Below are 27,335 nucleotides of genomic sequence, written 5' to 3' on the forward strand. Positions count from 1 at the left end.
TTCTCCAAGAAGGAGTTTGGAAATGCTCAGGCTCTATATATCCTTTCTACTTTTCTTTCAAATATGTTCATGTTTATACTGGCCCATAGGCAGGATCATTATACATATTAGTATGAAGCTAAGATCCCTAAAGCGATTTCATGTTAAAGTGTGCCTTTTTACACATAGACCACCACACACGAGGGGGTTTCTTTATGGCCAGTATGAACAGTAAAACTGTATCAGAGTTTGTGAGCATCTTTTAAGAAAAAAAAAAAAAAAATGTATCCCTTAAACTGGGGCCCTTGTTGCCTTTCCAGTTCGCTGCACAACACCAGATGGCAGCAGCTTCATTACATGGTGCAGACCCACGACCCCCTGCTCTCTGATACTGGATTACTCCCCAGGTTTTACTGTATGCCAGTCAGTTTGTTGTGAGCTCAATATAAGACAATACGATTAACAACAAAAGAACTACATTCTGACATAACACATATAGTCAAACCCACAACACGGTGGCTGTGCATATTCCCAGACAAATTTGCAAGTAATTTGAATACCAAAACACAACTGCCACAGTGGTACGGAGACTTTTGGGGACCCTGGAGCGCTGGAGGGTGGGGGGCATCATTAGTTTGTTATGGATATTCACTGATAAACTCCTTGACTTCAGAGAAGATGGCACAACAATAAAAAAAAATACCATTTTTGTGTGAAACTTGTAGTTACAAAATAAACCTTTTGCACTGAAGACTTTTTGACATCACATTAAGAAAAGCACAGGTAACGAAATCAGCAATGATTGAACTTCATTTAGTAGCTCCAGATTTAGGGTCCTGGTGCCGTGCATACGGGACTCACCGTCACCCCTTTTTGGGATACTTAAATAGAACGCCATTGTTAATGGTATTAGTTACACCTGTGTGTATCCTACTATGTCTCGACTCAAAATGTCTGCTGTGATTAAGGCTGGTAACTACAGCCCTGCACAAAGTTCTTGAAAAGACCACATTACTGTTATCTTTAAATGGTGATGTAAGCCTGCATTTAAAAATAAAAATAAAAATCAGCCAGCAGTGTAAAAAACAAAACAGGAAAACGTTTAATTATGCAAGCTCACAGTTACAGGACATGTTTGTGTGATTAGGGGATGGTGCCACATTGATGTTGGGGACATGTGTTGATGTACGCATTTTTCAAAACTTAGGTTTTAACGCCAGAATACCCTCCTGTGTATACTGTGTGCCACAGACAGAGTCCTGACCTAAATAAAAATCCCTCTGTTGTCCAAGAGGTACCCGCCTTTGGTCTCAGTGCATGAAACATACAACAAAGAACTGACAAGTAAAACATACTGAAAAAAACAAAATGATGACACAAAACTACACAGAATTATTATAAAGAATTTCTTTCCTGGTATGAAATCAAATCAGAAATGTACAACAAAACTGGGAGAATCACACCAAGGAAACTTATCAGTTTAAGGTTTATCCGTTTCAGTGAAAATAAAGCCTTTGTTTTGAATTTTCTTCATGCAGATCGCCCATTCAGACCCGACTCCTTACTTATTATGCATGTTACTTCTAGAGCACTGTGACACACGCTTTCACCGTTTCCAAAATATTAATGACAATAATTATAATAACTCATGCACACGCACAATCATACCCTCCAAACCAACATTTTCACTCAAGACGTTTTAGCCAGTTGGTGCTTAAGAGCAAAGTCAAGGAGCAGAACGGCCTGTGATGTGGAAACTATAAAGAGTTTTTTTTTTATGATTTGTGAAGCAAATTGGGGGAGATGTTGGGATGATAGCATGAATATAACATGGATAGGCTTGGTTACATATAATGTCCCCTTCCATCAACTGAAATTATATTACATTATCCTCCACCCTGCTACTTGTCCACTACTGTTAATCCACACACACACACACACACACACACACACACACACACACACACACACACACACACACACACACACACACACACACACACACACACACACACGCACACACGCACACACACACACACACACACACACACGCAGCTTGTTTCCTCTCCCTGTTATCACTGCACAGCCTGTTCGTTGGCAGTGCTACCGGAGTCCTGAGGCTTCATCACATCAGGGAGTTCTGGGGGGCTGGAGAAGGCCTCGATGTGGAGCTGTTCAAACATCTCATCTGAAGGAAAGAGGACATAAGAGAACATTAGCTCCATCAAGACAGCAGCGTTGCATGCATTACAAATATGATGTTGTGAACAGACTCTGACATGCCTGCCTTGGTGGATCTACTGTGGTTAATATTTTTTAATCAATGTGATTGGTCACATGCAAACTAGTGCATTTCCTCTCTGGAACCAGTGATAACCTTTTGAGGATCTCTTTTGATTTTTGGCATATCCACAATAGAATCGGATTGATTTTATAAAGTCTCAACAGAGACAAAATTCACATGGGATCCAATTTCAAAACTGCATTCATAAACAGTTTTGAGTTCAATTAAAATCTAATCTCTAGAGATACTTCTCAGGGTCAAATAACATTTTAAAAGGGCGGTGTTCATTTATTTCGTCCCTAATGTAGTCTTACACTCACCTATTTTTAAACATATATCCAATAGATAGACTGGAGAGGGGGATCGAGGGGACGACATGCAGCCAGGTGCCAGAATCAGATTTAAACATAGGCCGTTGTGGTAAAAACTCAGCCGTGGTACATGGGACGCTGGGGCTCTACAATGTGAGCTACTGCCGTGGCCCTACATTGTGCATTTTACTGGAAATGCATAAAAACTAACAATATTATACAATATAAAATCTGTGTCGATGAGTTACAGTAGTTGATAATCACAGTAATCTACTGACATACATACTGTGCAGCACCCAATTACAGATCTTGGGAGAGTAAATGGGATTAATGCAGATTAATTTGCACAAAGCACAAATTATTCTCATCAATCACGCAATGAATTAGTGACATTCAACTAAACTAAACAAGTAAGTCCAAACCGAGACTTATTTAATAATTTCCCATCCTGAAAAGCTGAGTTTCGTAGAGAAGAAGCGGAAAGACAGTAAATACAAAAATCACCCTAATATGAGCAACTAAAATTACTGCCTGGCGGCTGTATTCCTCTGCCAACAAGTCATGTTGTAGTTCACATCCATGCATGTCCAAAATTGAATCACTTCATAATTTGATCTTTAACCACCTAAATCTAATAGGGTCAATCTTGAGTGCAAATTTGAAGAAAGGCTCAAGTTGTTATCACGAGAATGGGACGGCTGTGAGAGACCTTGACCTGTCGCTTACAAAATCTAATCAGTTTATAAATAAGTTTGGGTGGACGTTTGTGCCAAATTTACACCAATTGCTTCGAGGTGTTCCCGAGATATTGTGTTCACAAGAATGGACCGGACACACAGACAACCCAAACACATAATGCCTGTGCCTGAAACTGACACATAAAAAACTAATAATCTCCAGTTCTTAGATTCTGAACCTACCATTTATGCGGAAGGCCAGACCAACTGTAGCTGGAGCTTGAGGTCTGGCAGTCTGGTTGGTGAATCCACAGTCTCCAAGAGTTTTGGTGTCCTCTAGCGACTGGTCATCCTGTGGGTCAAATGTTGAAAATGTCACAGGATCCACTACTCGCCTAAAATGTATGAATTTGTGTCAATGAATTTTGAGACAGCATGTAAGACATTGAGGAATATTGAAGTCACTCTTTGAAAAGACAAGTTACATGCCATTACCGCTACCTAGACAGAACTGGGATGCTGTCAGATATGTGACTGGACTTAACTAGGTATCACTGGCACGCTTAGCCTTAAACTCACTTTGTACAGCCTCTGGTCTTCAGGTGGTCTCTTAAGAATTCCTTCAACAATACGCTTCAGCTCATAGACAGTGGTAGACTCCTTGGCATCTGTAAAGATTGTAGTCTTGTGACGCCGGATCATTAAGAACACGTCCTTGAGGGAAAGCAGGGATAGAAACATATGATTAAAGTGTGTCAAAGGAAACTAGATGTGTATTTTATCTTGAAGATGAACGTTTGAAATTGGTGCTAGATATTTTCCTCTCAAATTAGAAGAGCATAAAATAGTTTTGGATGATTTTGTGGCTCCTCTACCTTTTTATTTGATCAAACTTCTCAGTAGACCATGTAAGCGTCCATATGGCTAATGCTTATTGCACACTACTAAACTGTCTTACCGTTAGACTACGCTAGTGTTGTTGGCGAAGCCTTTTAAGCAAAGTCAAATCTTAAATTGGTTGATATGTTAATGAGCCAGGCACGTTTTTCTTCGGATACAGAAGGAGTGACACTGCTGACAATTCGTTGATTCATAAGCCAACGTTAGCCACAATTAGCGAACAGTGTGTAATGAGCTAATGCAACATTAGCCTATACGAACGAGCATTGAGATGTTTGTGAGCCGGTTAAATGACAGGTAAATTAATAAACACTGTCCTCTATGTATGACAACGACAGACTGGCCTAACTAGGTTAGTTGGATAACGTTACATCACTTCCAAGGTTAGCCAAGCTCAGATAAGTTACCTCTCGTGATAGCTATCTGTCGCTAGCGGTGGACGAGAAGGCGAAGCTAACGTATGGAACTTAGCACAGTTAGCTTGCTAGCACACACAAACAGAAACAAACATGCCCACAACCGTCGGTACCGGTCGTTACTATGAGCGCAAATACGTTTGAACGGAGCGACGAACATGTATTCAGTGTTTGTATCTCGGCATCAATCTAAAACAAGCGATCGATAATAATAATAAAGTTACCATTTCGAGTGCTCAGCTAGCCAGTCGCGCCAGCAGAACCCCAGACTGCACCGCTTGCGGAAACTGCGCAACTCAGATCAGCATTCTGTATTCACGAAAGCAAAGTGCGCAGCACTGCGCATTATTTTCCGAATTTGGCGCGAGGTAACGTTAGTTATTTACACGCTTGAAGGCTGTACAAGCAGTTTGAGTTGGACCCTGACGACCCGAGCCTCTCTCTTCTGAAGACGGTCCGCCTTTACCACTGGATTATGGTCTGTTTAGTGACGTTACCTAATTATACTCTAACGTACCTCACGAGGAGTTGTCAGCTAACTAAGTTAGTTGTTTAACTGTAGGTTAGCTCGCTGGCGAGGTTGTGTTATGATGTTGATGACAGGGTCCGTTAACGTTAGCCGAGATTAGTTTAGTCGAGGTGACGTGTCAGTGATGCCAAATAATTAATAATACTAATGTTAGTCATAGCGAAGTCAGCAAAGTTACGTTAACTGAAATAAACATACATAGGAAAACTGACGTCATCACATTTGTCGGGTGTTCCCTCGGTTAACCGAGCTACGGTACGTTCAGGTGTTAACGTTACCTGTTAACCCCAATAGCTGTCTACTGGCTATACCTGCTCTACACGTGAGCTGCCCACCAAAGGATCAAGAAGAATGAATCGATACTTATATCAGACAATTGCCCGAGAAACCTGTCAATCAGGATATCGGATATCTCTATCCGACCCACTATTTCCTGGTTCTTATGTAAGAAACATGTTTCATGTTTGGTGCCTGAACAGATTGGCAGCTGACGTTTTGTCAGTATTTAGGGGGACATTTAAGTAAGTATTGTTTTGGTTCTGTGACAAATAAGTATGAAGAATTTTAGATGAGCAAGGTTGTGTGCATCAGTAGGAAAATGCCTGTTCAATGGGGAAGATCAGTATACAAATGGCATTGGTATGGTCATTTTATCAGACAGTCAAGATTGTGTGTGCTTAACTTTTTTTGTTTTATGTTCCAGCTCACTATCTTCGAGGAAAGGAGCTGAAAAGGTGCTGACATAATGTCAGTGGCTGTGGAAACTACAGTGTCCAGAGTACCTCTCCCTCTTCCGACCCACTTTTCCAATGCAGAACAGTCCTTCTCCCTTAAAAAGCGCCGTCTCCCTTTTTCCTCGTCTTCTACGTCCAACTCGTTCTACTCTTCCCCGACCCGGCTCTCACATTCTCTGCCCCCACTGCCACCATCCAAGGGATGTCCCCCTCTGAGCCGGATGTTTCCCCAGCATCCATCCCACTGGACACCCCTGTCGTATTCCCTTAGTAAATCTCCCCCTCCGAATTCTGTATATGATCCCAGCAAACAGCAGTCCTATTTCAGTCAGTGCTACACTAACTTGGGCCTGCTGGGAAGAGGATCCTTCGGAGAGGTCTACAAGGTGAGCAAAGTTTGTGTGTATGAAAATTGTGTAATTACATATATTTAATAATATGTTGTTGTTTCTTTACATTAAGGAAATTCTGCATTTTAAGTACTATCATTTTGTACTATAATAATATTTAAGACCCGTATAAAACATTCTTGGACATTGGATTAGGTTGAAGCAAAGTTGTGCTACACAGCGGAATTAAATAATCAAATCTGAACTTCTTTGATGGGGTTTTGTTATGGCGAAGCTCTCAATACACATTTAGATATCTCTGTAAGCCTTTATTTCTCACCAGAAATGTAATTGAGAGGTCGCTGGGAAGAAGACAAGACTTCAGCATTTTCTTTATTTTTCTAGGTGGAGAGCAACAAGGATGGGCGTCAGTATGCAGTCAAGCGCTCTGCTCATCGCTTCAGGGGCAACAGTGACAGGAACCGGAGCGTGAGGGAAGCCAGGAACCACGAGCGCCTCTGTCCTCACCCTCACATCCTGAATTTTGTGGCAGCCTGGGAGGAGTGTGGTCGACTGTACATCCAGACGGAGCTGTGTAGCACCAGCTTGCTGCTCCATGCCGAGAACCAGCCTCCTGGCCCAGGTATGTCCGAAAGACACAATAACATCTACCCAGAATTTGTATTGGCTATCATATTTTGCTTAATATAATGCATTGTATTCTTGCTCCAGACATACTGACTTGGCTTTCGTTTCCAGATGAGCCTGCAGCCTGGGCCTACCTGTGCGACCTCCTCTCAGCATTGCAACACTTGCACTCTCGTGGTTTTGTGCATCTGGACCTCAAGCCTGCCAATGTTCTTATTACTGACTCTGGCCGCCTTAAGCTGGGGGACTTTGGGCAGCTGTTTGAGCTCAAACAGAAGAGTGCAGAGTCTGTAGAGGGGAAAGTGAAAGACGACGTCCAGGAGGGAGATCCCAGGTACATGGCCCCTGAACTGCTCCGTGGGAAATATGGTCCTGCTGCGGATGTTTTCAGGTACAACTAACATAAATGAGAAAATGAAATGATCTCCTAAAACATTTAACTGATTTGATCTGTTTTAAATTAGTGCCCAAAAATAATTTTTCATTTAGTTTGGGTGTTTCTATTCTGGAGCTTGCCTGTAATATGGAGGTTCCAAACGGCGGAGAGGGCTGGCAACAGCTCAGACAAGGATGCCTCCCCTCAGAGTTTACCAGCGGTAAGATCCACTTTCTTTTAAGTCCTCATGAAGTGTTCCATTATCGTTGATGTATCTTTGAAATGACTTGTGTCTCTACTATTTCCATCTGTATTTGCAGGCCTTTCAACTGAGCTTCAGACAGTATTGCGGATGATGCTGGCGCCAGAACCATCTGAGAGGCCAACGGTCTCTGAGCTTCTTGCTCTCCCCTCTGTTAGGAAACACAGGTGGAAGAGGCGCATCTATCTTTTGGTCGCCGAGACCACGCTGACACTGGTCTCTTTCTGTCAGGTATGTGTCTATTGGATCTTCAAATAATAATAAACATGGAATGTAATCCTGAAACATAAAAGTGTACTTTTTAATCAACCTTGAATGTTTCTTTTTTTAAATTTTTCTGCTCTCTTTTTCACAGTTGGTAGTATGCTTTGGGCGTAGACTCCTGTCCTCCCTTCACATTGTTCCTCACTGGAACAAGCCATTGCCATGCACTCCTCCTCATGGTAGCTGGGACAATGATTTAACCCTGCCCCTCAGTGCCATGCATGGTGACTCAGGGAGCCCAGAGGATGATGCTGTGTTTATGTTGGATCCCACAGACCCAGAGCTTTCCCCCACCTTCTCACACAGGTAGAGAATCGTGTTCAAAATGTAGCTGATTCAGTACTTGGTTTTACGTTAAATCTTGGAATTGCATGACTATACAGCAACAGTGAATTAGAGAATTATTTGGACACTACCATGAGCTAAATTGGTTGCTTATAAATTCCCTGCTTATTTTAATTTATTTTTTTACATTTCCTCCATTCCACAGGGTTAAATCTAGACTGTCGGTGGAAAGCACATCCACTCCTCTACCAGGATCCCCGAGACACAATCAGCGAAGTCCAGCCCACACAACTTCTCACTCAAATCTGGGTGATTGGTCCTTGTGTAACTTAGCGCAAACCCCTTCCAGCATCCACTCAAATCGTTCCTGCCACACACTGACACCCAGTGCAAGCCCCATACATGCAGAGCTTTATGCGGATCGCATGAATGAAGACTCCACGCAGAGCCGTCATTCATCGTGCACCAAGTCCTCGCAGCGGGATGGTCGCAACTGGGTCCGAACCGAGGAGGCCTTACCCCGACCCAACTTTGAACCAAAGAACCTGCTCAGTCTGTTTGAGGATACAACTGTAGAGGGACAGCCATGAGTACAAGACTGCCCATTTAGGGGAAACATTTAAGGGAAACGTGCTTTCACTTTAAAATTTCCAGTGAAGAGGAACTAATGTATGAATGTACCTAGTTTGTATGAACTGTTTTTGCCATATTGTAACAGTCTTACAACAGCTTATTTGTATGTGTATTTGAAAAAAAAAAAGTATTTAGAGAAAAGGGTTGAACATGTAATCAGACCTTAAAGCACTTTTTATGTTTGTGTAAATGCAATCTGTTGCTGAAATGACAAGTAATTGTGTAATGTTAAATAAGTTATCATTTGCTATGTGTACTCTGAGTCATTAACCTCATGAGGTACAGAAGACAATAAACGTTTGCATTATGTTTTAGGTAGAAGAAACTTTAAAAAATAAAATGTGTTTGTGTGAGATCAACAATTTCACAATCAGTGACAGGACTGATTTTCGCTGAGTCAGACTAAGGGCTATAAATCAGAAATCAGCAGTGCATGAATGAATGTTGATGTATTCAGGATGTGTTTGCGTACTCACCAGTAGATGGCAGCATCGCATGCCACGCTAGATGCCGCGCGCCTTTAACAACCCAGGAAGAGGATGTTGTGGGTGGTAATAGGCTCGTTCGAGATGAGCCAGTTCTGCGCAGATTCGATCGGCGCGCAATGCATGCCAGTTAGATTTGTGTCCAACTTGCTCCCGACTTCCTCTGACGTCATGCACACGTGACCAAAGATACTCTCACGAGAGCAAGGCGTCCGTCGATTTTAGAGCCAGGAGCCGCAGGACCTCTCCATCGACTGCGTGGCCCAGTGATGTGGGTATTAATAATCATAATAATAATAATAATGTATAAGGTTATTTATTTAGCATCTGTAAATAAATAATTTATAGAGAAATGACAACTATCTTCACATATATGTATTTCTATAAATGTGTAAATTAATATGACATCCAACAACTACAATATGGCCAATCTTTTGTCCTCAATCCCAAAAATAACAAAGTTAAATAAATAAAAAAAGATATCAACATTTAGACCACTGTGAAAAGTAGATTTATTTTATTTTGGAAAATCCCATTTGTGTGACCTCAACAGATTGAAAATGCATTTGGTCCATTTGTGAGATTACATATTAGATATCCCAAACCTTGTTTAATATGCCCGTTAAGATGGTTAGTTCTGTTAAATATATTTGTTGGAATGTTTTGAAGTGAACTTCATCTCCAGACACATTTCAACTTGTAAATGTTGACACAATCTTCAACTATTACTGTATGATTCAGCTTTTTGATACTACTGCTGCTACTTCTTGGAACCACTGATAATTCTACTACAACCACTACTAAAACTGCAGCTGCTGAAAACTACTGCTCTTTAGTTTTTTTAGTTGTTGTGACTTCCTGAACAGTGACTTCCTGTGTGTTCTTTGAAGGCAGCTGAAAACTGTCCGACTTGATCGCAGTTTTTTGGCAACGCCCCCTGCAGCGGCGCAGCTCTAACGAACGAGCCTAATGTTTCGAGCACAGGATATCCGCATCTTTAAGGATATTTATATGCCAAACCATTTTATAATCCGACCCCGTTTATCTCCTTGTAAAACTGTTTGCTAAATGGACTTCCGGTCTGCCATGTCCTGAGTTAGGATTCTGCAACCGAACTGCGAAATTCTCACGAGTGGGAAGGTTGTAAACAATGAGCGTTATCATCTGGATCACTACTGGCAAATCTGTGATGCATTAAGGCTGCGACATCATTTAACGGAATTGTATTGGGTTCAAGGTATGCTGTCTTTCCTTTAGTTAGGACATGGTACTACTGTTGTAGCACATTAAATAGTGAGATGTTTCTTTATGTTTTGGAATGCTTTTTCGCTAATATTGTTGATTAATCTGTATCGTTGTAGTTATATCTTAAAGCTATGGTATCTTAATACATTAGCATTTAATATTTGGTATACATCTGTAATATTGATAGAAAGTTTCCGGCAAATATCTATGAAATACACATTCGGATCGACACCGATATTCTCTTTTTTTTGTTCTAATTATCAGCCAATAAAGATGTCAAAAATTGAACGTCTGAATGCCCGAGTGGAAAAGCTGCTGTCTAAGGTTCTCCATGAGGTTCTGGAGGTGGTGAAAGAGACTGTGTCAGAGTACCAGGAGAAAACCACGAGAACACAGAGAGAGAACCAGAGTCTGAAGAGGAGGCTGCAGGAGCTGCAGCAGAAGTTACAGCTGGAAAACAATGGTAAGTCCGACTTGTGTGCGGAAATATTAAAACTGTTTGATTAAAAAAAAGAAATCCGTCAATTTCTCTCTTTTTTTTGTGCTTTGCCATCTTTGTTGTCATACAGCAGTTGTGGCACACACTTCCCCCGCATCACCCCAGCAGGATGACGCAGAGCAGCACCAGGTGGAGCAGACACAGAAAGAAGAGGACATTGCAGTAATCTGTCCCTCGTATTCATTTGAAGACCTGGACAGTGAAGCAACCATCACATCAGTGGCCACTTCCGGTCTCTCCCCTACGACAGCACCACATTTAGTTGGCGATGCCTTGAACGATCCAACAGCCCTTAAAGCAGAGACTGAGAAGGGGCTGCCGATATCCAACCATGTCGGCTCCATTAGCGCGGGTTCATTATCTGGAGACGACCATGAAATGAAAGCAGAGCCCATGTTGGACGATGGAGCCACGCGCACCACTCTTTGTTTCTATGACGACACTGGCGCCGCATCCTCACACGGGCTGAACCGAGCACCTCCTCCGGCTCGTTCTGGACTCCACGACGAGTCCGGGCTCGTCTTCCGGCTGTCAGAGGAGCCGCTGTCCCAAAGACACAACAACACACACTGCGCTCAAACTAACGCGTCCGACTCACGCGCGTTCCCGAGAAACGTGAGAAAACACTACTGCTGCTCGCTCTGCGGTCGCACCTTCAGACACGCGGGCGACTACAAGAAGCACAACCGGGTGCACACCGGGGAGAAGCCGTACTGCTGCTCGGTGTGCGGGAAGCGCTTCAGCCAGTCGGGCTACCTGACGGTGCACCTGCGCTACCACACCGGGGAGAAGCCGTTTGGCTGCAGCCACTGCGGGAAAAGCTTTAGTCACTCGAGTAACATGAAGAAACACCAGCAAACTCACCTGTGAGGCTGCTGCTCCCAGGCTTCCTCTATTCATATTATAGTGTTATATCATGGACGGTGAAAGGGCTGCATGTTTGTAAGACACAGAAATAAAAGGTGCCAATTGCTCTATTCACAAAGTGCAATGTCAAGTTATCCATTATGGTTTACTGAGGGTTTTGCAATCCTGTTTATAAAGTGTTGTCCATCTTATGCATTTTTCATTTTATGTTTGTAATTTTGTAACATTTTAAATATTATATAGGTGGAGGCTTCAAATAAGCCCAGTTGGGTTTTTGTCTCTTGCTGCACTGCGATATTCATTTATCTCTGTTGTGATTTTTATTTTTATTGTTTGAATTGTGCAAATACAAAAAAAGAAGTGTCAAGCACAGTCTACTATATTTCAGTTTTCTGCCATTTGAGCCTGATTGTCCAATTTCCAAATCAAATAAACATATTTGTTATACTTTCCCGTGGTAATTTGTTCTGTATCACCAACAATATTTCTTTAAAATGATCCTACTAAATCTGAATCACCCCAAAACAAAAATTGAACATGGTGTGTCAACTTGAAAACTTCAAAGCAGCAGAGCAGTGAGCAATTTGGAGCCTGCTGGGTAACTTCCCTGTGTGAGTCGGTGCATTTAAAAATATTAAACTTTGATTTTAAAGTTGATCTGTCTCAGGACAAATTAGTTGTCAGTGATGAAATTAATTGCAGTCTGGTGAGTGATGTCAGGCAGTTTTGTATTTCAACAGTAAAACCTGCCTTTATAATCCAGTTGGAAAGTGTATACATTCTAAATTATGGATCTCTGACTGTTTAACAAGGCTGGGTATATATGAAAAAAATACATCCCTGACAAAATATACAGGTCCATCGTGGGCAAAGTGGAAGCATCAACAAAGAGGTGGAGTTATAACCTGTCAAATTGTATTCTTAACATTTTATTGGGCCTCATTGTGGCTCGTATAATCTTTTTTAATCAACACTGTGTCTGTCCATGTACAGTATCTGCCCTATCTGCGGTAGACTGAAATGCTGTTCTACTGTAACTGTGTTCAGAAGGATGTGTCTTTTTGAGATTTAATTGGGATGCAGCATAGTGGAACAATCATCTGCTCACTCGACCTGTCAGATAAAGTGAGTAACATTTCAGCACCTTTATGGCATCACTTTTTAGAGGGGATGATGAAACATCTTTGGCAACACTTTGAAGGTGTTACCCAATCCCAAAATGTCCACACTTATCATATATCTTGTTTAAGCTTGATGCTGGGTTCAAAGGACGGCCTAACCAGGTATGTCACTATATTACATAGATTCTCTTTTACATTTACCCATCGGCAAGCTATAAGGCACACTGCCAGAAGACTGTGATACAACATATTTGACAAGTAAGTTTGATCTTTACATATTGTCTGTTTATTGATATTGGTTCTGTTTCTATTATTGGTCAAAAATAAACAATAAAATAAACATATGTTATTATTACATATTGTCCTGTGGCTAGTTTTTTTATTCAGTTTGAGCCTGAATAACACAGATGAAACTGCAGTTCACTGTTATCTCTGTCAGACAAATGTTTTTTTTAACAGTCTGTGGAATGTGGGCCGATGTTGAAGCGTGAAAGGGAAATACATTTGAAACCTATGTGGTATGCTTAATCCTCAAGTTTTCTGTTTCAGAATTTCTGGAGCCAAAGTTGTCATAATGCAGACTGTCAAGTGCGTTGTCGTTGGAGACAGTGTAGGAAAGGCCTACTCATCTTCATAAGTAAAACAAGTACACATCAGGTTTCTATGATACAGTATAGTTGAATGTAGATGTCCAACATTGTGGACACGGCTGGCAGGGAGGAGTAACAGTGTGTTATCATTTTTATTTAGCACGTGTGTATTTCTTTATTAATTTTAATGATAACAAACACATTTTGTTTTGGATTCTTCTAATCCTGGAGGTGTGAGGGTGTGACAAACTGGAACCCAAAAGCACGACTCTGAGACAGGGGTAACAAAGATGAACATCTTTACTCTGTACAGGCAGGGTCAAAACCGGCAGTCTGTAAGGCAAACAAGTCCAAAAAGGGGCAGACAGGAAGTCGAAGTACGGGGCAGGCAGGGTCAGAACATGCAGATCAGGACTAGCGACTAAAGTAATGCTGGAGCGCTTGGCACGAAAACACAAGACAATCTGGTAGAGGACAAGTGAGGGGACCTAAGTAGTGAGTGACTAACGAGGGAATGGGCTGCAGGTGAGATGGGCGTGAGAACCAGGTGAAGGGAATGAAGGATGATCAGGTGTGAATGACCGGGTCTGAAATGACAAGAGAGTTAATTAAACTAGAAAACAGAATGAAAACACTAATAAGAAGGGGAATTCGTGACAGGAGGTTGGCCATTTTAGTTAATAAGTGGTTATATTTCGTTGTTGTGACTTGGATAGATTAAGCATAAATTCACAGTTTTGATCATTTAGTTCTGGGGCATTTTATTAGCTTAAAAAAAAAATAACAGGCCAACAAAGTTTCAAACTGTATTTGATGCAAACAGAATACTTCAGTTGGAGGGAAAGATAACTGCTCTAGGTCAGATGTCACTCGCACCTTTATTTTGAAAATCACCTGATTCCCACAGCGGACGTATATGATGTTCTTCTTCCGGAGTTTGCGAGCTGTTATATTGACGTTCCGATTTGAGTTTTGCGTTATCGTTTCCAGTTTTTTGGTTTCATTGATTTTAGCAGCCACGTTGGCTGAAACTTACTGACACGTCTAGCTCACACATGACGCGTTTGTTTGACGTTTTCAGGGACAACGCACCGAGTTAGCGATCCACGTTACAGTGTAGTTGCTGACTTCACGACTCGCTAGCTTGCAGGTACAGCGGTTCTAAACATGCTTTACGTTAGTTAGCTAGCGAGCTGACAGGGGTGGTCATTCAACACGTGTGTTATAGGTTTGCTCTGGTGTTACTAGCATACAAGCCGCTTAGCTTGAACATAACAGCACCTTTCAGTGGAAATACCGGTCAGAGAGTGACGCTTAGCAATCATGCTAACTTACTTGATTAATGTACAGCCCCCTAGTAAATCACTTAAACTGGCAGAATGACTGCAGCCAGTAGCATACGGGATCAGCCTGGTGTGAGTTAAGATGGCTGCAGCACCAAAATATCAAACTGTCTATGTAAAACGTATTATACTAAGAGTAACATGGGAATGCTGGAAACGGCAAAGGCCTAACTAATTTAACTGTTGTCTAAACAAATGTTTTTTAAATGAATGAGAACAATAGAAAGTGCTGTCACACAGCAGTGTTTCTGTTAATGCCTATGCAATAAGAGTTGTATACTTATTGTACGCTTTGAAGAGGATTTTGCATATGCAGTCCAGTCATTTCTTACCCTGAGTGCCATTTTATTTCAGGATGTCTAAACTTGAACGTTTGAATGCCCGAGTGGCCAAGCTGCTGACTGAAGCGGTGCACGAGGTACTGGGGGTGGTGAAGGAGACGGTGTCCGAGTACCAGGAGAAAACTGCCAGAACACAAAGAGAGAACGAGAGTCTAAAAAGAAGGCTGCAGGACCTTCAGGACAAGATGACGAGATCAAGCATAGGTGGGAAACAAGTATAATTCCTTGAATCATAGATACTGTTTCTATCCTATGCTGATTGAAGTGTGTTATTCGTGAGTTACTTTGTCAAATATAACAACTCCTTCTTATGGTCTTGATTTCACAGCTGTTCTACCTACAAGTAGTCCGTTACCTGAAGAAACCGAAGACATGCAGAGTCAAGAGCACGATTTGGTGCTCGCTTGGAGGCAGGACCTGGACCTTGCTCTCGCAGAGCAAAAACAGATAAGCAGCCACAAACCCGACCATGACGTGAAGCATGAATTGAAACCACAGGACAGCTGCAATAACATTGAACCACAAGCTGAGTGCAACTCTGAACAGACAACAGAAGACTGCATAGCCCAACCAGAGGTGGGGACACAGATTATTGAGGCTGCAATGACAGTCCACACATCACACAGTGCCAACACAGAAATCGGTGATGTCTCACCCAATAATGCATGCACTTCTCAATCTAGCACCTCACTCAGTGTAAACCTTGCGATTATCAAAAAAGAGTTTGAACTAAAAGACTGCACAACATCAGAACCACCATCTCTTCAACAGCAATATAGTGGATGTGTAGATTTAAGCTGCAACTCTTCTCGTCAGAACTGTGCTGAGACGCACATGTCACAAGTTAGTGCCGAACCTCACGAACGTGTCTTTGTCCACTCGAGACATGCCGTACCTAGGAGGCTTGGCTTTGCAAAAACAAACAGGGGTGCATTTGATGGGAGAAAAATCCGGATGGAGCACTTCAGGACTGATGAGTCACACTTGTGTGTTGTGTGTGGAAAGAAGTTCAGCAGGATCGGGAACTTGAGAATCCATCAACGTTGTCACACAGGAGAGAAGCCGTATGGCTGCATACAGTGTGGGAGACGTTTTAGTCAGGCGGGAGACCTTAAAAAACACAAGAGGGTCCACACGGGGGAGAAACCGTACTACTGCAACCAGTGTGGAAAGAGCTTCAGTCGGGGGGAGAATCTGAAAAGGCATCAGAAGATCCACATCGGAGAGATTTTACAGTTGCAGCAAGTGTGGAGAGAGCAACCGCAATGATTGTTATGCTCGACTGACTGCGACTCAACTAAATCATCACACTTACTTTGTTTAGAATCTGTGAAGGATCTTTTTGGACTTTGCCCTGCGTTTAAGAAATAGTTACAATTATAAACTATTGAACATATTGAAAGGCTAGTCTTTTGGAATTGCAGTGTGTTACAATGAGTCACTTGCTGTTCTGGTGTGTAGCCAGTTATGTGCTTGTTACGCTCGTCTTTTTGTCCCTCTGATTGTGATGAAACGCGCCTGGAACCAAAGAGGCTAAAGCTTTACAGATGGAGACGCACTGATATTAATCATTATCTGTCTAATATTGTGGGCGAACACGATTTGGTCAATTGTGGAATTGCACCTCAGAGAAATGTTGTAGAAATATAAACTTAAAGGTCCTCCTCCACATCCATGATACATTCATACAGGTGATTTTGATTATTGTGGCTGATTAGATGAACTTTGTGGCATCTCTCTCATTCTCCTGTTAGCGTCGTTGTACCACAAGCTCCATCTCGATCATTCTTGTTAGTACATAGAATGTTTACTCCATTGAGCCTCACCTTGAGTGATCAGCCAGAATAAGTGAAAACACCTGCAGGGCTGTGCAGGGCATTTAAGATTGGCATGAGCAAAACATTATCAGGAATGTGCCAGACAATGCAGAAGGGAAACTTTAGACATTAACATTTTAAAAGCTGTAGTAGTGCATCTCTACTTTGTTGTAACAACTATTATTGATGTTGGACTAAATATGTATATACAGTGAGCCTTTGGTCTAAAGAGCAGGTTGAAACATTGTAAGGTGACACTGCTATATATTGTAAAGCATTGTCTGGCAATGTAACACAATTTGTTCTGTCAAATAAGTAAAATGGTGAAGACAATTATTGAAACTTTTTTAAAATCAGGATAGGAGATTGTCATTGAAATTGGCTGATTTTCCAGATTGATTGGAGCTGTTTGCTGGATATATTTATTGCAATTCTTGGGGTTATCAATGATAACCGCCATGAAAATAGAGTTTGCACAGCGAAACAATAAATTAATTTATTACCACCACAAACGGCCAAGTGAGCGTCTGTTCTTTAGAAGTCTCATTAACACCACTCAAAGGCTTGTTGATGTATTCACAGGTGCATTTTGATGGCTTAATTAATGAAACAAGTAAGAACTTGTCTAACACCCCTGTGGCTGTTTGTAATTATTACCTCATGTAATATTATACAGCGAGAACTTGTGAGAAATGATCACATGCACCCACTCCACCATGCCAGACTGGTTTAGCAGACTGGTTGTTTATCACATGTGGCCCTAATCCTCTTTGTATATTCATACATGCTTATTAAAGTAATGTTCTAATACAAAGCACACCTATGGGTGAAGTCATTGGTGTGATGACAGTGAACCATCAGAACCACAGGCCAATGGGCGACATTACCTTTTGAACGCCGTTGACGTGGAGCTGCCCTCACCTTGGCAACCAGGAAGTGATTGACACACACTCAGAGGAGGGAACTGCAACACCAGTCACACACTTCTTCTGAAAGGTGAGTAATAAAGAACCACGCGGGGGAGAGAAGCAATCCGGCCTCGCGCACTTAGTGTCACGTTAAAGTTAAACATGTTACACTTTGGAAGCCGAAATGTACGAGTCACGTCTGAACAGGCGCAGTTCAGACGTGACAACGCGGATGGTGAGAGACGTTACCGCCTTAAAAACAGTAGGCGAGTTATTAATGGCGCTCAGTTTGGCATTTTTCCCACCATAAACGATATATAGCGCTGTATCCTCGTTGTGTAGTTGGCGTTTATGATTAATAAACCGCTGGCTGTGGAGCATTTCCTTATCGAAAACACTGAAAACGTGTTTGGCCCACAGACGCGCGAACTTAACCGTGTGCATTATAAAGCTCGTGCATGTTAGTTCTCCATAAACAGACACGATTAGTAATAAATGGGTAAGTAGCCACGGATACATTGTTTGTTGTGTCATATGTTGCAGGTTCAGGTCAAAGCAGCTTGTGATGTAGAAATGAAGATTCATGAAAAGATTGTCACCTCTTTTGAATCTTGCACCTCACAAGTGGACAAAGAAGGGTACCTCTTCAAGAAGGTAGGGAAATATAATAATATTAATTTAAGCACATAGAAACAAACAAAAACAACACAAATTCTACTTCCCTACTTTTTTTTTGTGTGTGTAAAACATTTAACCTCCCATGTAAGTTGCGAATTTCACCACCAACGGTTGTGTAAGAAATTGGTTATTTGTACATGAGTGAGTAAACCGCAGATGGCACAATTGTCACACAGGGTGAAATAAAGACTTCCTATCAGAAGCGCTGGTGTGTGCTGAAGGGGAACCTCCTCTTCTACAAGGACCGGCCGTCTGACCGGGAAGTGACGGGAGTGATTGTTCTGGAGGGCTGCATCGTCCAGCTGTGTGAGTCCGAGGAGCAGTTTGCCTTCTCGCTCGTGTGGAGCGACCCGGGACTGCGGACGTACAAGTTTGCTGCCGAGGACCAGGCCAGTCAGGAGAGCTGGATCAAAGCCCTGCTGTCAGCCAACCACAGCTACCTGGCCCTGCTGGTGATGGACCTGGAGAAGAAGTACATAGGTGAGAGACAGACAGGCAGAGGGTCTCCTTCTGTCTGTGGCTGAAAGAAAGCTGCCTTTGTTCACACAGAGCAGCTGTGTTAGGCATCACTGTTTACAGCCTTCACATCACACGCCATGCACATCATGGCACATAGTATGCAGACATCATAATCCCATTGCATCAGTCTGTCGAAGACATTGTGAACACTTTGACTCAAGTTAAAAGCAATCTAAATGTTTTAAAACTTTATTAAAAGGGGTTCTTTCAACTCTGTCATAGTTATTGAGGGTGTAGTTTGTTGTTTTATTGTAAGGCATACAATCAACAATGATATATATATATATATATATGGAGATCTTTTTTGGAATGAGACAGGTAGCAGCCTCATTAAAGATTAGTTTTCCACCGTTCCTGAAACCGGCTTCAGCTCAACCTTACGTTTAGGTTTAGAAAGAGACATTCTGGTGCCAAGTGTGCGATGGTAAACCAAGAGGGACCCTGGTCATAATTAATGTGTTACACTTTTTATCTTCTGATTTTGCAGCTTTGCTAGAAAATTAAATGGTTACTCTAAAATACAAGGAAAAAAAGAGGGCAGTGTAATATAAGCAGCTTTAGCCTCGCTTTTAATGTAACTTCAGCTGTTATTGAAGTATTTCTCCCCTTGTCTTATTTGCTCTTTTCCTCAGATGCCTTAGGGGAGTTCTCCAGTGAACCAGCCAACCCGTTCAGCAGGCCAACTTTCAGCACTCCGGAGGCGAGATATCCTGCAGCCCAGCAGAGCACAAAATCTGCAACACTGCCTTCGAATGCAGCAACCGATGTCGGAGCAGGACCCAGTCTGAGCTCCACTCTGATGCTACCCACGACCATTTCGTCCAAGACAGCCAGTAAGAGATCTCCCAAACTCTGGCCCAAGAGGAGCGCCAATGTTGTGCCTGTTAACACTCCTGCTCCGCCTTTGGGGGAGTGGGCAGGGGTCTGTTTAGGCACCAAGGAGGATTTTACTAAGTTGCATGAAGATTTTGGAAAAGAGGTGAAGGAACTGATTGTTGATTGGTCGAAGAGGGGACAAGCTGATGCCGTTGTTCAGGAGGGAAACTTAATAGATTTTGGATGAAAAGTGTGAAGTAAAACAATGTCTGAACTTTAATTTCAATAACTGTAGTTGCATTACAAAGCTACAGTATTATGTATATATGAATTGGAACTACAACAAATATTGTTGAGATTCTTTTGTGTATATTTGTGTTTAGAGCATACTGTTTGTTTTTTAAATATTATGCCATTCATGATCTCATGCTCTATTGATCTTTGTTGCTTGATCATGAACAGTGAAGTGATTTCTCCAAGTAAACTTTTTAGACACAAACAAAGACCCGCAACATTCATGTCTGGTTACCCAAATGAATCCACACCTGTCAGCCAATCAGAATAGAAAATGCTCTGTGGCCATGGTATAAAGTTATATCATTATGTTTTCGGGTTATCCATATGTACGTCTGTATGATATCTCAGGAGCACCAGAGGGAGTTTCCTCAAATATGGACAAAAGTCTACTACTAAAGGGTGAACTTATTAGCATTTGATGGTCAACGGTCACTGAATTCACATACCAACTATGACGATATCACTCAAAAGGATGCAAGGACATTTTGGACAGACATGGTTGTAAACTGCAACTTCCCTGTTTGGCAGAGACGAAGAACCCATTAATGGTAATTCTAGTTTGATACTAGCTGACTAGTATGAATACCTAAGTGATACTTTTAAAGACATATTGCCATGTCTCTCTACAAAAGTTTTGTTTTCATATACAAATTGTTGAATGCTGTCCAAACGCAATCAGCTGTACAATAAGTTTGCCAAATCATGATTTTAAACAATGGCCAAACTGATCAGATAATAAACAGGATAACGAGATGTTTGATGCCAGCTTTGTTGTTTGCTTGTTTTTCTTACCAAAGTGAAGTTTGATACTTGTTATCAAACTTCAAAAACTGTTATTCAGTAGAGTGTTATTGATCAATTAATTACCCAATTTGTCTGTATGCCAGTGAATTAAAGTAACCAACCACTTTTGCCTCAAAGCAGGCCAGTGACTGTGGGTTAAAAAAAAAAAAGGACTGGCACTTGTATGGGGCCAAAGCGGGCCAAGAAGGGTCAAAATGGCTGAGAAAGAGAATGGTGGGGGGAGGCAGAGCTATTTCAGTCTCTACAGCTGTCTTGTTTATGGTCTTTGACAGAGCTTGGGCTCTTTCTCCCTCTGTCACCTTCAAGCCCATACTTGAAGCGTCAGCTCTGCTGCCCGCGACCTTCTTCACTTAGGATTTAACTTTTACTGCCTTCTCTTCAAATAACTATAATTATTATATAAGTATTTTAATAATCAGTGGCAGGATGTAGGATCAGATTAAATCAAGAATATAAAATCGAGGCAACTTGGTTCCAAAGTATCAGTTCACGCTGGTGCTGAATCCCGATACATGCATACCGTAGCTGCATAGTGGTGTGATTTATGGCAGCTTATGGAGCTCATATATGGAGTTAAGTGGGTAGGCCACTGTCCTCCTGTTCTAAAGCAACTATACTGGGAACCTCCAGAAGCACCCTTAATTAGTGCACCCAAAGCTGCTTATTTAATCGCCATTGGTCCTTTTGCACCTCTAGCAGACACAAAGCCACGAAGCAACATGAGATATAAACCAGCAGGCTGCCTTTTAGATTTTTTTTTTTCAAACAAACTGAATTTGAAAGTATTTCCTGCTGCCAGTGTCGGTATTAAAAGGCTGTTTACATTTCTCGTTGATGCAAGGTCACTGTTTGAAGTGGTCGCGTGTCATTGCTGGAGCCGGAACAGTATCCAACAGCCAACTGTTTTCAGGTTTCATGTTTATAAATCCGGCTGGTCACTACTGATCTGGTCGCGGGCACACACTTCAGACCAAACCTATCATGTAGACCGGTGATGACTTAAGAATATGTCAACTGAGAGCACATGTTGGCACCTTCAGCAGCTTGAGGCTGTTAATTGATGTTAATCCTATTCGTGTGCGTGTATTAAGGGAGTAGAGCAGCAGCAGCTTGTCATCATACGCTGGGTTTTGTTCTCTATCGGTGGACATAAAAGAAACAAAAATAGCCACAACAAAGACTTTGAAGAAGAAGAGGAAGATGAAAAGAGGGGTACAGGGGCTGATCAGTTGTCCCTCAGCATGTCTATCAGTTTGGCCATATTAGTCCGCAGATGACACCAAAGCCGGGACTGTGTGTTGGCATTGAATTCACCTCATTCCAAGACTCCTGGGGCCTATTTTGGAGCATCGGTCAGCCGATATGTCCCGCCACCTCTTCACTCCTCCCCTTTTCTCTTACTTTCCATCAGCTCTGTTTTCCTGCCAAACCTGATGGTGTGGCTAAAGTTAGCCCCCCGTGGGCTAGTATATAATGCCCCTAGGTTCCAGTGCTTACATGTCAGTCACATCGGCTTGGCGTAGGCTTCTCTTCTTGACCACCAACAATCCTAAAAACTTGAGAGATGGTGAGTTTGACCATGTTCCTTGGAAGAACAGTCTCTAGGGATCTAGGATCTTTGATGAGATGAAAGCATCACTGATACATTTGCCTATCTGGATTACCAATGGACCATAAAGTAGTCTCATCTGAGCCAAACGGTGGATTTGGATCCAGTAGGAACTTCATCTGCTGGCTTGAGCTAAACATCTCAAAACCTTAATCGTGAATGAATTACTAAAATACTAAATGTTTTGGGATCACTGTCTTATTATAGTAGTGCCCAAAACCATTATATTGTACTTGACTCTAAATTGGATAATCGATTCATGATGACTAGATTTCTTTTACGAGAAAAAAACTTTGTGATGAAAATATGGGATTTGTTTGGCAATTTGTCAAACGCCATCAGATACAGTGATTTAATTAGACTTTTTTGAGCATCCTTTCATTAATCTCAGCCACAATATGGATGAAAAAAGCTTCAGAAACAAGCTATTTAATTTTATTTTCGCTTCGAGTTAGCCTGTATCACTGCGTCCGATAGTAAAGTCTGTTTGATTGATGCTTTGTACGTTTAAAGTGTGTATTACCTTTCATTTCCCAGGCACCCAAGAAGGCCAAGAGGAGGCAGCAGCAAAGTGAGGGTGGATCCTCCAATGTGTTCTCCATGTTTGAGCAGAGCCAGATCCAGGAGTACAAGGAGGTAACATTTTCTTCATCACATCTCATGTCCTTTAAAGTTAAGGTGTTCGAGCAGTATAAATTGAGGTCTTTTGAGGCCACGGGAGAGAAGAGACATTTTGTACACTGCTAAGACCGCATGTATCGTTTGACCTCTGCAGCTATAGAGACCTTATCAGGTGGCTGCATGAAAGCAAGAATGTCCCGTCAGCATGACAGGACAATAAATCAGAGTTGTTCCGACGACAGCAGCTACTTCTCCATCAGGGTAGCTCAGTAATCCTCTTTGGAGAGTCAAAACACCTGTGACCCCACTGGAATGCCGCCCAACAGTTGGTGGACAGTAATATTAATCGAAGTAGGAAAGAGAGGCTCGAGAACAAGAACACTTTGGATATCCTAAAGTTGAGTCTGCGTTTAGCGATAGGAAAAAGGAACAAAATGTTTTGTTGTTACCTAAAGAACATTTTTCTTAATAATTAAGGATGTAGAACCTTCCTCAACTAGAACATTGTTGTTATTAGATCACAAGGGTCTCTCAGACGCTTTCCCTGAGTATAACGGTATAAATAAAAGAGGATACAATTGTGACAGTAGCTGGAATAATATTGGGAGCAGGGTCATCAGATGTAGTCACAAGGCAAAAAAGGAAAGGGGTGGGCGGTGGGACAGCTGTAATCAATACCTTCTCCCTAAATGTCGCAATGGGCTTGTCTCACATTCCGAGACCATTTTAACACCTTAGAAAGACAAGTGGTCGACCAGCTGACAAGTCCCAAAAGGTTTGCAATGCCATCTTTGGTTTCACCGGGTGCTACGCCCAGCTATGTGGGACGAGAGGTGGAGAACGCCTCCACATTTACACGTCTATGTTGGTCGGCTATCGCACTCAAATAATCATCACAAGCAAGTCTTATGAGGAGGACTTGTGAGAAATGTGAGGATCTCAATTTTCACTGTTTTAATTAAATGTAGTTTTTAGTTTGATGGCTTCTGAATGTCACGTGAGGAGGTGGTGAAATGTTTGGTGCAGCTCCAACCAATCAAATAATGTAGTATTTACTGACGATCCTCTCTCCTTCTTACCTCACTGTCCCCGCCAGGCTTTCACAATCATTGACCAGAACAGAGATGGCATCATCAGCAAGGACGATCTCAGGGATGTGCTGGCCACCATGGGTCAACTGAATACGAAGAATGAAGAGCTGGAGGCCATGGTGAAGGAGGCCAGCGGCCCCATCAACTTCACCGTCTTCCTGACCATGTTCGGCGAGAAGCTGAAGGGTGTGTTCACACGGCTTAAGACAACTCTGCCCTTTCCCCGACATTAGATGCTTGATATAATTCAGGAATAATATGTAATCAGTATCGTTATTATAGTTGAGACTAATTGGCTGCTTTTACTTTTAGGTGCTGACCCCGAGGACGTTATCGTGAGCGCTTTCAAGGTCCTGGACCCCGAGGCCACTGGCTCTATCAAGAAGGAATTGTAAGGGCTTTGCTTTTAACTTGCCGTTCAACACAACAGCCGTTGCTCTTTGTGGTGATCTTGAATCAAGATGGACCATTTGATATATTTCTCTCCATTTTGCCTCTCTAGCCTTGAGGAGCTCCTGACCACCCAGTGCGACAGGTTCACCGCTGAGGAGGTGAGCTAAAACCATCTTTGTCTCGCTCATATTTCCATTCTGTCTTTCGTTGCTCTGGGTTTTTTAAGCCATGTCTTTAATATCTCCCATGCAGATGACCAACCTGTGGGCTGCTTTCCCCCCTGATGTGGCCGGAAATGTGGACTACAAGAACATCTGCTACGTCATCACACACGGAGAAGAGAAGGAGGAGTAAAATCCACCTCTCTAAAAATCTCCACCTCCGGTAAAACCCCGTACTCCCCCCCACCATCTACTCACTCCCCTTCTCTCCGACCACGTGGCCTCCTTGCACACTTCCACGCTCCCGGCCCGCTCTGTCCGCTTGCCAGCTCACTACGAAAAGACTTGTCTCCTTTATTGAGATACTCAGTGAGAGGACTGAAGGCTGTGTGGGTTGTTTGTGTGTGAGCACCAACAGGGGGACATGGGATTATTTTCAATAAAAAATAATCTTGTGGCACCGAAACACTCTCTCCATCTCGGTCCTTGCCTGTTGTTTCTACTTCTTTCCCCCCATCATTCATTCTGTCCTTCTGTGTTGAGGCCTGCAGTGCATGCATCATACCTACAAGCAGTGTGTATGCATAATGCAGTCCAGTGAATTAGCTGTCAGTCAGAAGTGTCTTTCGGGTGCTGTGGTGCATGCATAGTCGCTTACTTGAAACAAGTAACGCAGTCTGACCCAAGTGGTCTGTCAGTCTCAACCTGACAGAGTGTTTAATGGATTTGTTCCTTTGTTTGAAAATAGAGAGGAGTGCACAGCAAGAGAGCGAGTACTGAACTATAATAGTCTGCCTACCCGGCTCTTAATGATGTCGCTCCTTCTCTTCAACACAGGATGAAAAGGAAAAGTTGCAGTGAAAAATAGGAAAACATAATTTTTTTTTTAAATATTGTGAATAGGGAAAGAGATGGGGAAAGATGGTGAGTGGGCAGCAGGAAATAAATGAACAAAAGCAAAAAGTCTTTGTTTATGACTATTCCTCCTCCCGCTCACTGCTGTTTCCTCCGGTTGTGATTCTGTCTGACTGTAACAAATAAAGAAGTACAAATAAAATCCACTTTCTTTTGTATTACACTGTGTCTGTTGGTTTAAGTGGGGGTGTAAATGATACTGTAGCACTGCTGGTGGACCCTGGACTTGTTGAGCACTGAGTGCAATATGCTTATGGTGAAGTATTATAAAGGTTTTGATTGATTAGCCAGCTTTTAAAAGGTGATCCAAAAAAAAGTGGATAAGTGATCAAAATCAAAGTCGCAAATATACCAAATGTGTCATGCTGAATTTCAGTTAAGTAATCTCTCACGCAGTATCAACTCATTTCTCTTAATGTGCTAGACAAAGGGACGCAATAATGGAAACACCTAAATAACCTGGTTTGGAGAAAGCTGTAGTTTTTCCAGAGATGGCCTGTGAATCAAGGGTTGCTAGATTAAATTCCACACACAACAACTCCTGTGAAGGTAAACTTGAGCAAGGCACCTTTTTTAGTTTTACCCTTTTATTTCATGATGTCTGTTTTAATGACAGCAAATCCAAATTGCTCGGTTACCTAACATCACTGACTCTAATGCAACAGCTGATATAAGTCAAGACCATCCGGAGGGTGTTATCTTCTGGTCATATGTCAATGTAGTTTACTTTGTTTTGGGATTTCCTGGAGCTGTTGTCGTACTTTTGGCCATATTTCAGAAAGGAAGAAAAGGAACCTCATTCACCCCCAATGATGTCTTTATGTCAAATCTCACTGTCTTGGCTGGGCTTCATTCGGTCCTTATTCTACCAGACTTGTATAACCTGTTAAGCAAGTATATTTATTATCTTCTTATCTTCATTACATTTGTGTGAGAGGCCTCTCTTCATAACCTGTATCTGTCTGGACTGTTACCTGGCTATGGTTCACGTTACTTATCGGGCCAGAAAGAGTTTGACTCCCAGGGCTCTGATGGCTGTTGGTGCTGGAATGTTGTTGTCAGACTTGGTGACAGTTTCAGTGACCTAAGCTAAATCTGTTTTTTTGCATTGACTCTCCCTATTGTTGGATTTTGTGAGTTCTCCATCCTCTGGACCCTGAAGAGATCTAAACTTGGAGGAAAAGACATGCACCCCCAGAAGAAGAAGGCTGTGAAGATCTTCACTAACAACTTTATTATTCCTATTTTCCTCCAATAATTACTGTGACAGTGTCCCATGCCCATTTTATGAGCTTGGGTGGAACTATCCTTTATTATCTTGTGATAATTCCAGTGATGAGCATCACTTTCATAGGAAACACAGTTTCATTAATCCTGTAATTGATCAATCTGGGAAAACTGAACTGGCTAAAATGTTGGAATCCCAAATGAACATTATACAACCTCAGTTTTCAGTCAAATATATTTTCCATAGAGCATGCAGTGTGAGAATATAATACTTTATATGTCACCATATAGTAACTGCATACAATATATCCATTTAGAGTCATAGAGATCGACAAACAGTTTGATATCTGGTTCACCAACA

The 27,335-nt window shown here is 42.1% G+C and overlaps 6 protein-coding genes across 10 annotated transcripts; 5 read left to right on the forward strand and 1 right to left on the reverse strand.

The window, feature by feature from the left end:
• Positions 1 to 1,058: 1,058 nt before the first annotated feature.
• Positions 1,059 to 4,915, reverse strand: LOC117749041 (elongin-B-like). The gene is made up of 4 exons (XM_034559243.1): positions 4,792 to 4,915; positions 3,831 to 3,965; positions 3,495 to 3,603; positions 1,059 to 2,167 (listed from the first exon to the last, which is right to left on the reverse strand). The coding sequence occupies exons 1-4, from the start codon at positions 4,792 to 4,794 to the stop codon at positions 2,055 to 2,057; spliced, it is 360 nt and encodes a 119-aa protein (XP_034415134.1). The 5' UTR covers positions 4,795 to 4,915; the 3' UTR covers positions 1,059 to 2,054.
• On the forward strand, positions 4,913 to 8,956 carry pkmyt1 (protein kinase, membrane associated tyrosine/threonine 1). Its single transcript, XM_034559221.1, has 8 exons — positions 4,913 to 5,045; positions 5,800 to 6,216; positions 6,565 to 6,802; positions 6,919 to 7,198; positions 7,297 to 7,403; positions 7,504 to 7,676; positions 7,801 to 8,015; positions 8,200 to 8,956. The coding sequence occupies exons 2-8, from the start codon at positions 5,842 to 5,844 to the stop codon at positions 8,582 to 8,584; spliced, it is 1,773 nt and encodes a 590-aa protein (XP_034415112.1). The 5' UTR covers positions 4,913 to 5,045; positions 5,800 to 5,841; the 3' UTR covers positions 8,585 to 8,956.
• Positions 8,957 to 9,229: 273 nt separating this feature from the next.
• On the forward strand, positions 9,230 to 12,173 carry LOC117749032 (zinc finger protein with KRAB and SCAN domains 3-like). Its single transcript, XM_034559233.1, has 3 exons — positions 9,230 to 9,383; positions 10,622 to 10,820; positions 10,927 to 12,173. The coding sequence occupies exons 2-3, from the start codon at positions 10,631 to 10,633 to the stop codon at positions 11,724 to 11,726; spliced, it is 990 nt and encodes a 329-aa protein (XP_034415124.1). The 5' UTR covers positions 9,230 to 9,383; positions 10,622 to 10,630; the 3' UTR covers positions 11,727 to 12,173.
• A 784-nt stretch (positions 12,174 to 12,957) lies between these two features.
• LOC117749028 (zinc finger protein 551-like) lies at positions 12,958 to 17,754 on the forward strand. 4 transcript variants are annotated; one of them, XM_034559228.1, is made up of 4 exons: positions 13,005 to 13,102; positions 13,394 to 13,481; positions 15,132 to 15,322; positions 15,447 to 17,754. In XM_034559228.1, the coding sequence occupies exons 3-4, from the start codon at positions 15,133 to 15,135 to the stop codon at positions 16,385 to 16,387; spliced, it is 1,131 nt and encodes a 376-aa protein (XP_034415119.1). In that variant the 5' UTR covers positions 13,005 to 13,102; positions 13,394 to 13,481; position 15,132; the 3' UTR covers positions 16,388 to 17,754. The 4 variants fall into 4 exon arrangements, with proteins under 4 accessions (XP_034415115.1, XP_034415117.1, XP_034415119.1 ...); XM_034559224.1 differs by lacking the exon at positions 13,394 to 13,481 and having other exon boundaries at positions 12,958 to 13,006; XM_034559226.1 differs by lacking the exon at positions 13,394 to 13,481 and having other exon boundaries at positions 12,990 to 13,102.
• Positions 17,755 to 17,823: 69 nt separating this feature from the next.
• Positions 17,824 to 20,918, forward strand: LOC117749037 (sesquipedalian-1-like). 2 transcript variants are annotated; one of them, XM_034559239.1, is made up of 4 exons: positions 17,824 to 17,931; positions 18,387 to 18,497; positions 18,698 to 19,001; positions 19,673 to 20,918. In XM_034559239.1, exons 2-4 carry the CDS (start codon positions 18,417 to 18,419, stop codon positions 20,101 to 20,103), a joined length of 816 nt encoding a protein of 271 aa, XP_034415130.1. In that variant the 5' UTR covers positions 17,824 to 17,931; positions 18,387 to 18,416; the 3' UTR covers positions 20,104 to 20,918. The 2 variants fall into 2 exon arrangements, with proteins under 2 accessions (XP_034415130.1, XP_034415129.1); XM_034559238.1 differs by lacking the exon at positions 17,824 to 17,931 and adding an exon at positions 17,940 to 18,078.
• A 1,547-nt stretch (positions 20,919 to 22,465) lies between these two features.
• Positions 22,466 to 25,753, forward strand: mylpfb (myosin light chain, phosphorylatable, fast skeletal muscle b). Its single transcript, XM_034559241.1, has 6 exons — positions 22,466 to 22,524; positions 23,104 to 23,202; positions 24,284 to 24,464; positions 24,591 to 24,669; positions 24,781 to 24,829; positions 24,924 to 25,753. The coding sequence occupies exons 1-6, from the start codon at positions 22,522 to 22,524 to the stop codon at positions 25,023 to 25,025; spliced, it is 513 nt and encodes a 170-aa protein (XP_034415132.1). The 5' UTR covers positions 22,466 to 22,521; the 3' UTR covers positions 25,026 to 25,753.
• The last annotated feature ends 1,582 nt before the right edge of the window (positions 25,754 to 27,335 follow it).

Source organism: Cyclopterus lumpus, chromosome 19 (genome assembly GCF_009769545.1).
Source record: "Cyclopterus lumpus isolate fCycLum1 chromosome 19, fCycLum1.pri, whole genome shotgun sequence".
Lineage (NCBI taxonomy): Eukaryota > Metazoa > Chordata > Actinopteri > Perciformes > Cyclopteridae > Cyclopterus > Cyclopterus lumpus.